The sequence below is a fragment of the Drosophila kikkawai genome, chromosome 2R (genome assembly GCF_030179895.1).
Source record: "Drosophila kikkawai strain 14028-0561.14 chromosome 2R, DkikHiC1v2, whole genome shotgun sequence".
Lineage (NCBI taxonomy): Eukaryota > Metazoa > Arthropoda > Insecta > Diptera > Drosophilidae > Drosophila > Drosophila kikkawai.
This window is the reverse complement of record NC_091729.1, coordinates 11,842,579-11,852,267: the sequence shown is the minus strand read 5'-3', so window position 1 is coordinate 11,852,267 and position 9,689 is coordinate 11,842,579. Positions and strand designations below refer to the sequence as shown.

The 9,689-nt window shown below is 44.8% G+C and overlaps 1 protein-coding gene across 15 annotated transcripts; it reads right to left on the bottom strand.

Annotated features, from left to right (window-relative positions):
* Positions 1-515: 515 nt before the first annotated feature.
* On the bottom strand, positions 516-9,491 carry GLS (glutaminase). 15 transcript variants are annotated; one of them, XM_017171831.3, is made up of 7 exons: positions 9,113-9,490; positions 5,960-6,066; positions 3,715-3,744; positions 2,953-3,192; positions 2,520-2,893; positions 1,437-2,464; positions 516-1,304 (listed from the first exon to the last, which is right to left on the bottom strand). In XM_017171831.3, exons 1-7 carry the CDS (start codon positions 9,314-9,316, stop codon positions 1,137-1,139), a joined length of 2,151 nt encoding a protein of 716 aa, XP_017027320.1. In that variant the 5' UTR covers positions 9,317-9,490; the 3' UTR covers positions 516-1,136. The 15 variants fall into 15 exon arrangements, with proteins under 15 accessions (XP_017027320.1, XP_017027324.1, XP_070140148.1 ...); XM_017171835.3 differs by lacking the exon at positions 9,113-9,490 and adding an exon at positions 6,328-6,451; XM_070284047.1 differs by having other exon boundaries at positions 516-2,464; positions 9,113-9,491.
* Positions 9,492-9,689: the final 198 nt, after the last annotated feature.

Sequence of the window (9,689 nt, the reverse complement as noted above, 5' to 3'; positions counted from 1 at the left end):
TTAGTTCCAGGGGGGAAGAGATTTGGGGCGGTGCGACATCCACATACACTTCGTGCGACATCCACCAAAGTCGGAAAACTGAAGCCGATGCTTCGGGTTTGGTGTAAAAAGCTGTCGGCTTTTACAGTTTCTACACTGTAGATGCGAGTAGAGTTGGGTGAAAAATGCATTATCAAGCTAGTAAATAGATAATATCAAGTAAAACTGAGTTTAAGCAAACTAATTGTTAAAAATATATAAAAGGCTTAATCAATTTTGTTTTAACATAAAATGGTTTTATGAAATTTGAAAGAGAACTAAAATATAAATATAATAATATAGAATAAAGCAAGATTTATAAAACCAAGAGATTCTTTTAAGGGAAACATTTCAAGCTAACTTCCCTGATTTAAATAACTTTACTAACTAAATTTATATTTTTATCAATTTATTGACTTTAAGAAACATATAATCTTGACAATTGAATATTGTTGCAAATTTGTCACTTTTTTGTATATTAAAAATACAAACAGAGGTTATAGTTTTTCTGAGAATATATTTTAAAAGGAAACAGACCACAGTTATATTAAAATGAAAGTTTGAAAGAATTAAAAATACACTCCTCTATCCGATAACCTAAACTCCCTTCAACACATTAATAAAAGATATGCCATAAAATTTGTGGTTTGTCTGCTAACTATATATATTTATATATATGTATATATATTATGTATATTATTGTATATTCAACTATAGCCGAGGCTGCCAGCACATCGATCGGCTCCTTGGAACAGGATAATTAATACATTTTACAAACACACTTAAAAACACACACAAATATCAATTGACAAGTATGAATGCAATACATTTCTTGGGCGGGTCACAGACCCCTTCCCATTTGTGTGGGCTTGGATATTCGTAAGATTATTGTCATTGTTTCGTAGGATACCCTGGAATATTTGAGGCTAACTAGGCGCTACAAGTACAAGTACAAATGCCGCTCGTGCAGATGACACTACAAATTATATAGTACTAACGATTGGGGAACTCTTAGCTTTAATCTAATAAGACGTCATAGGTGTAAACTAAAGTGTTGTGCGAATAATTTAGTCGGAGAGATTCAACGGGGGATCCTGCGCATCCGGAACTCTGCCCTCTTAGAGGCCCGGCTTGGTCTTGTCATCGACGCTGCTGCCGCTTCCAGCGCTCGCCGTGCTGCCCGCCTCCGATGGCGCCGGACTTGACCTACCGGATCCCGCCCTGGAGCCCGACTCTGCGGGTGTGGTGGCCGGACTGGTCTCCAGGTCGCTGGTGCTGACGATTTCCTGAAAAGTGAGATTGGAATTTAGCTTCAGCTTGCCAAAAGATTTATGGATCAGGATCATCTTCGTCTTCGGACTTGGACTTGCACATGAATCAGAACCTGGACTTGAGCTCGAATTCAAACATGAACTGACCTCATCTGCTTGCGTCTTGGTGGTCACCGCCTCGTTCTTGCACTCTTCCGGTTGATCCGCCTTGGCCGCCCAGTTGGTCAGGAACTCCACCACGTGTCGGTGGCCAAAGTTCTCGGCCTCATCCACCGGCAGGTTGCCCCAACGGTCCTTGGGATTGTGGGGAACGTGGCACTGCTCCAGCAGGAACTTGACGCACTCCAGGTGGCCCTCGGAAGCGGCCAGATGCAGGGCCGTGCGACCATCGTAGTCAGCCAGGGTGATGTCCATGCCGGAGAGGCGATGGCGCCGCAGGGCTGTGACATCCCCGCTGGCCGCCGAGAAGAGCAGATTCACAATGGACAGGCCCTTTGTCTCGTAGCGGTGCTTGCGCGGATCCTTCTTGTTGGACAGATGCTTCAGGTTGTCGTAGCGATGGAAGTTGAACGTATTGACCAGCTCCTCGCAGAACTGCAGGCCTCGCACCGTGTTGCCCAGGTGATCCAGGGGCGGTGACCAGGCAAAGATGCCCATCACATTCGGGATGACCAGCATCATGCCGCCACTTACGCCCGACTTGGCTGGCAGACCCACCTTGAAGGCGAACTGACCAGAGTAGTCGTAGGTGCCGCAGGAGTGCATAATGGAGAGCACATCCCGGACGCACTCCGGGCGGAACACCTTCTCCTCGGTGGTGGGACAGATGCCACCGTTGGCCAAGCTGGCGGCAATCACGGACATTGCCTCGCAGTTGGTCTCCATGGAGCAGACCTGGAAATAGTAGTCCATGACCTCCTTAAGGTTCGTGCGCTTGGGGAAGCACTTGTTCTCCCGCATGTAGAAGCCCAGGGCGTAGTTCCTATCGGCAGCCTCTCGCTCCGAGAGGAATACGGCGTTGTTGAAACCGATATACTCTCCGCCGGAGAGACGCTTGAACCAGGACATGGTGTAGTCGAAGATCTCGGCCGAGGTCATGTCCGGCTTGACCAGGGCGTTCATCAGGGAGCAGGTTAGAATGGCACCGGCATTGATCATGGGATTGTGCGGTTTCTCTAATGAAATTCAAGGATATTAATGAAGATTTCCTTAACAGGGGGCCTCACTTACTGTTCTGATCCAGGACCAGTTCATTGAAGATTCTGCCACTGGGCTCCTGACCCACATAAGAGTGCACCACCTTGGGTCCGAGCTTCTCCAGAGCAATCGCATAGGTCAGCGGCTTGCTGCAACTCTGGAGGGTAAAGGGCTCATCCACATCGCCAATGGAGTACCGCTGCCCGTCGACAGTGCAGATGCTCACGCCCCAGAAGTCGGGACTATAGCGAGCCAGCTGGGGTATATAGTCGGCCAGCTTGCCCAGGGTGTTGCTCTTGCAGCGGTTATAGATATCCTCGATGTCCTTGACGAAGCTAGTGAAGTCGGGAATAACGAACTGCTGTCGGAAGGCCTTGGCAATCAGGACAATGTTGGGGGCCACCACGCTTTAAACACAAGACAAGATTACCTCTGAAGCCGGTCAGGATTAAGAGGTTTTACTTACGCCTTGAAGGTCTCCCGGTTGAGGTGCTGCGTCTCCGCCGAGGAGCCCGTCTCGTAGTTATTCAGTTTGTGAACTTTCTTCAGGTTATCCATTAGCTCGCGAACTCGGGGATCGTTCCGCCGGATGCCAGTGGTCTTCAGCCCGGCGAGGAACTTGCCCATCGAGATGAGGCCCGTCTCCTCGCTGGCGAACATATCGAAGAGCACGTCCTCGGCATTCCGCTGCTCCTGCTCCCGGTGGCTGCGAATGAACAACAGAAATCGGCCATTAGTATAAAGGCAATTAGCGGAATAGTTTCGAAGCCGCAGAAAAGCAATTGGGTTTAGGGCACCTGCTAATTGAGCGGCGATCCCCGACTGAGTTTTAGCATGCGTGTGTGGAAAAGCAAAACAAAATTCGCAGAAGAAGATACACAAGCTACACATATCTACGGGGGGGTTGGGAATGGGAATGGGGATGGGGTTTGTCTTTGCCCAACTGGCGCTGGGTTAAGAGTGCTAATTGGCGCACAGACATCCAATGCAGGCTTTAAAAACTGCAAAGATCCAGTTGGTTTCGTCTCTAAAAATAGATCTTCCTCCATGGTCGGTTGATTCGATTAATTGGGATTTGATTTCTTGATTTCTGGGCAACTATCAATTTGGGGGAAATCACTTCAATCAACTCCAATTTGGGGTTTGATTAAGATGGCAACTGCCGCAAATATTCTACTGGAAGGAGGAAAGGAAGGAGGGGTGGGGTGCAAATCAATCTATTACTCACGGCCGCATCGAATAGTGGCGTCGCTGATTGCTAGAAGAGTGGATGGAAACAGGATGATCGAATGGCAATCGTTAGTTACACTTCCATATGCTAACCATAAACTCTTGTGTAATGAGCGTCAATCAACGCAATTTCTGTTTATGATTGGTGGGGAAGGGTGTGTCTGTCGCATAGAGAGAGGTGTTGGGGGTGTGTGTGTGTGTGGTGCACAATCTATTTTTACTATCTAATAGACATAGTACCATATAGTACACGAGACCCTGTCCCTGACTGCCTGCTCTTCCGGCACTATTTTTACCTGATTATAGCGGAAATAGTACGGACTATGGTGCCGCGACGATTCTGCAGCGAGATGCCCTCGATGATCTCCTCGATGATGGCCGCCGTCTCAGTGGTGTCCTGCTCCTTGTCCTGCCTATACTTCTCCTCTCGCTCCTTGGCCTCCCCGTCCTCGCTCTGGCGCTTCAGCGCCCCTATCTCCTCGGTCTGCACCATCGCAGCGTATACGTGATATTTGTTGGGGGAATTGATTTCTATCTGTATCTACTGGATCTGGGCTCGGATCGCCTTGACTTGAGCGCTGAGCTGTTGCAAGTTTAATGGGAACAACTGTAAGCGCGCCAGCGTTTTATACATTAGCCAAATGTGTGACTTTTGCGGCTGCTCCCACCGAACGGAGCACTTAGATAGCCATCGGATACAGATACATATAAAGCTACAGATATATAGATAGGTAGATATAGACGGTCGGAGAGCGGAGAGCAGGGCACCACAGAGAGCCGAGCCGGAATGTGCTAATTTCTAAATCATGTTATTGCCAATAAAATAAATTAATTAACTCCTTTTTCCCTATACGCAAACACCTACACACGAGCACACTGTTCGATAGCAAGTGCTTTATAGGATTTATAATGGCCATTGTCTGCCATATCCACATGGGCACCGTACCTCTTCTTTCACCACTAAAAAAAAAGTTCCGATAAGAACTACGTCACGCGGCGTCGGAACCCCTTTTCCGCGATAAGGAGCTACGTCGATGTCTGGGTCTGGGGTGGGCACGTCTGCTGATTCACCTTATGATTTACCTGATATACTTCGTTATCACCTTGACGAACATAGCCTTCTGGCTCTTGGTGCAGAGTCCGGCCACCATTTCGCCTATGATTCCGGCATCTATCAGATCTGCATCGTCCTGGACGCGTTCCTTGCCCTCCTCACTGCCGGATAAGGTTGCGGCGGATGTTCCCCGGCTTTCGGTCTTCTCCTCCTCAACTTTGGCGGCATTCTGCTTGACCAGCTCGATCAGTTCCTCCCCCGTCATGGACTTGAGGTCGTCTACTATCTTCTGCCTGATGCTGTCCTTGAACTGGGCCGCCTCCTCGGCCGTGTAGCCGTCAAGGGGCAACGGCGCCCTTTCGGTGGCATACTGCAGCAGATTCCAACTACGATCGCCCATAATGCTATATAGTTTAACCGATATATCCGTCTTTTCTCTGTGCAAACTTGCGGCCCGTCACCGCCGAAATGAGCGCAGCCAAGAGTCGACAACGGTTTTATAGTTCGCCAACATCAGACATCGAACACACTATCATATATACTCGTCTCTATATATGTATGTATTTCCGCAGACCCGAAACAGATTGAGCGAATTCGATTTTTATCTTCATTTAATAAACGTATGCTAATTTATTTTTATGCCCTCGCGATTGCCGGCAATTAGTGCGTGCTCTGAGGGCAGATACCTCTCCTCGCTCGGAGCCTCATCCCCAGGCCGAGTCCCTGCTCTTTTTTGAGACAAAAGAGGTGACGACCACAAAATATTTACCCCAAATGTGCCATCAAAATATTTTTGCCAAGTTCCTTTCGGACTTTGGGCAGCGATCGTTAATTGTGTGTTAACGCTTTTTGGCTGCACTTTGCAAAACAATATTTTTCGAACTATGAATAGATGTGCAAACTGCAGGGGATCTAAAAATGGATCACTGGGATGACATGGTACCAGGCCGGAGCATGTTGACCCAACCCATTTGAGCCACGTGGGCAGAGGTGGGCAGCATGGGGAGAGGTGGGTGCCAATCAAATGGCAAATATTTTGTAAATGTAACAGTTAGTGACTGGGATGCATTTGTGCAAGTGCTCTATATTGGATTAGGGATCAGTGTGAGGTGAGAGAGTGTGGTGCTGTGTGCTGAGTGCTATGTGGAGATGTAAAGTCTAGTAATTGGTTTGAAATATGTGTACTCACAGCTTGGCATTTTCCTCGTTGGTCTTTGGCGTAGAGCTGGTGTCATAGAAGGACAACTTGCGATTGGCAAACACTAGATTCAGTAGCGGGGGAGCGCGTAGTTTCTTCTGAAATGGACAAAGAATCGAATCAAATGGGTTTGGAAATTCCCTATAAAAGTCACGTATTCCCAGTTATGCAAAGCGCCCACTATTAATCACGTACTAGCATGGTCTAAAGCTATATATCCAACGTATTCCGCAAATGGATCAAGTCGGAATAATGAAGAAAAGCCATTGACAAGAACCTTTTATAGCCACATGGGGGTGGGTCTTCCCCTGCAAATAGCAAATCCCCAAAACTCTGCAATACTATTCTATGAAGCTTACGAGGATGGTTTGAATTAGCATGCTGAGAAGTAAGTCTGCTATCTTGCTGCTTGTTTTGTATATAATTTGTAATATACGTAAAACTCATGGTCTTCTATTTGTAGTTACCCTAAATGGGATTAGCTAAACTTTAAGAAATTAATCAATTATCTTAGAAGGTCCACCTGGCCAGTCCCAAGTCCCTTTGGATTGGATTGTCTTAGCTACCAGGATGACATCAGCTAAAAAGAGGTGTCTTCTTTCTTTCCCTGCCAGAACGGCTGCGCAAAAACACATTTCCTGATTAACTTTTCTTCGGAATAAATTGCATAAAAAAATTCCACAAGTATACTTATATCTTTATCTTTCCTTGGAAATAAACCCAATTAAGTTATCTGCATGTGAACACACAATATTCCTTCTATAAATCAAATCTCTTTTCTCTGGCTAAGTAAATCTTTGCCTCCCAAATATGCTCTCATTGTTGATCACTTTTCGCACTTGCTGCTTATTTGCATATTATTAAATACATATTTAAGCCAGAGAAAGAAAGTCATGTGAGCTGCACAATAACAATAACAACAACAACAACAGGATCAGGTGCGGTATATAAATAAATAAAAAAAATAAGAATAAAATATTTCGCAAACAAGTTTCCGTTGAAGGGGCCTGTCACCATTAGCGTGGGACTTTGGCACCTTTCAAATTGGAATCCGAAAAAGCTGACGGACGAAACGTTGACGCACAATTTAAACGGAAGCGTCGAGATAATCAAAAAGAAAAGAATTTGAAAAATTTGGAAGGAAATGGGAGAACTATATACCTATGTATATCATTGTACAATACATCATATTGTAGAATTTGTATCTTAGAACACAAGCCTTTGAATCCTTAATGTCTTATCCATAGGCTGATCTTTAACTACAAGTATACAAATATCTATACAATTTATATTTATATAACAATACATTGTTTATGTTATGTTATGTTATCTTCAGTTAAATCCAGTTTTCCCTTTAAAGCTTTCCTTTGGGAATACATTTATGATTAATGCGAAATATTTAATATCAAGAATTCACTGCCATAAAGCTGCTAATTTCTCGGAGAAACAGACTCAAGTTGGCAAATATTATTCATAAATTGGCGAGAAGAGAGAGAATAATATAATAATTAAGAACTGAGAGAATTGGGTGCTTTCTCTCGCACTCTCCCGGGGTAACGCCATGTGAGTGGTGAAGGGGGCTTGGTTTTTGTGTTGTGGCAGCTGAAATATTAATACATATATTTAGGTACATATGTATGTAGTTCGTTGTATGCTAAATATTTATGAATGTGCGTTCGTTCAGTTCTTCCATGGCAACGAAAGAACCGCAAAACAATTTGGGCTAGCGATGGGATTCTTGACAAATCTTCACCATAGCTTATGGACGCCCACGATTTTTTCTACGACAAATACCAGCACTAGCTTTATTTGTTCTTTTTTTGTGTTGCCAAGCTCACGTTTACTCAATTTATTTTGGGGTGACAGTTTCGCGTGACTTTTACACTTGAAGATTCTGTGAATCGTTTACACACAGAGAAATGTTAGGAAAATAACTCATAATTAATTGAATTTACTTGTATTTATCACATATTTTTGAAATATTTCCGCTGGTGTCTTGAAGGTAGGGTAAGGTTTTTCATGATTCATAGACATGGTAGAATTTATTACATATCACAATGACTTCTTTCATAGAATTACTAAACAAACTGTCAGAATGATATTTAAAAAATAAATATTTTATATGAATAACTCCATTTCTAGGTGGTTCATTTATTTCCTGTGAAATTTGGTTTCTTTTGCTATCTCATATATATTTTCAGATATGATTTCTAAAAGATTATCATTTGTACTGATATTATTTTTGAGTGTGATTAGGATTTTTTGATACTACACTGATTTAAAATGATTTTATAAGGGCTCTACTGATTAAATTATAAAAACCACAACGTATTAGAAAATTTATTATGTTTTGTGCTGCGTCTGGGTATTTATAGTCCACGATTTTTGTTGCTGATCAACAAGCGAAGAGAGATTAAATTTGGGGCAGATTTCCAGCACCAATTCTCCCAATCTCTCGATCGGCATTTCAATGTCTCGGTCAGCGTCTCGCCAGCGTCTGGTTTTTTGACATTTTAATATGCTTATTGTTGTTGACAACTAATTTCTGGGAGTTCCACATGTCACATGCGGTTCTGGGGGATTAGGGATGAGTGTGTCACTTGATTTGCACCTGATTAGCACCTATGCAGCCCCCGAAATTTGTCATGATAATTTCACAATTAATTTGCCGGTAGTCGCACCGCAATCCCAGATCCGATAAGATAACCATTTTTTTTTTTATCTTTCCTATAGGCAGACAGGACAGTGGGTGTGCGCTATCTGGAGGGCAGGAGATTGCGTCAGTCACGCTGTGCCTGGCATTTATCTAATTAAACTAATGCCGGGCGTCTTCTTCATTAAAAAATATAGCGTTGTCAGGCTGAATGAAATGGGTTATAGTTCTATGTATATAACCTACGTGCCCGAAATCGCTTCCAGTCTCCCCATATCTTATTCTTGTTTAGTTTCGGAAATCTATTTTTAGAAACTCTGCACATTGTTTGTTTTCCGCCAGAATTTGCGCATCTGCGGGGATTACGTGTTGCCCACCGAGTGTGATTTCACATGAAAAATCAATAGCTGGGCGAAAATTGTGCCCAAAAAAATGACAGTCAGCTGTTCCTATCGTTCAGGCCCAAGGGTAATGCATATGTCCACACTCACCTCTGTGGCTATTTTATGCTGCAGCTGTTTTCCCGTATGCCCGAACTTGGCGCGCTTCAAGAGATTCGGCTCCTGGCCCAGTTCGATGTCCGCCTCGGCCGGCTCCGCGGCGGATGCCTTGGGGCGATGGGGGACCAGCACTTGTCCGGATCCAGTTAGAAGGCGCAGGTTACGACCGGCTAGCGTGGGGACACCTTTAAGCATTATCACAATCACTGACTTGGCTAATTGGCTGCCCTAATGACGATGGCTCTGATTCTTGGATTAATGGGCTGGAGTCCCGGGGCTAAGAGAGTGGGTAAGCCTTTGGCTCGTACTTGCTGCTGCTTCGTTCAATTCGTTCACGTTGCGTAGCCGCTCCGGTGTCTGCACATGCGTTCTCTTTTACCACTCGCAAGGTACTAATGCTGAGCGACGTCTCGGCCAGAGGCAGAAAGCTCATAATCAGCTCAGCGCGTTGGCAGAATCGGTATCGGAACGGGAATCGGAATCGGTGGCAGCGGCGTCGCTTACTTCTTCGGTTGTGAGTAAGCATAAATTGCTCTCTTCTCTTGGTTACTCTCCCTGTACGGTGGAG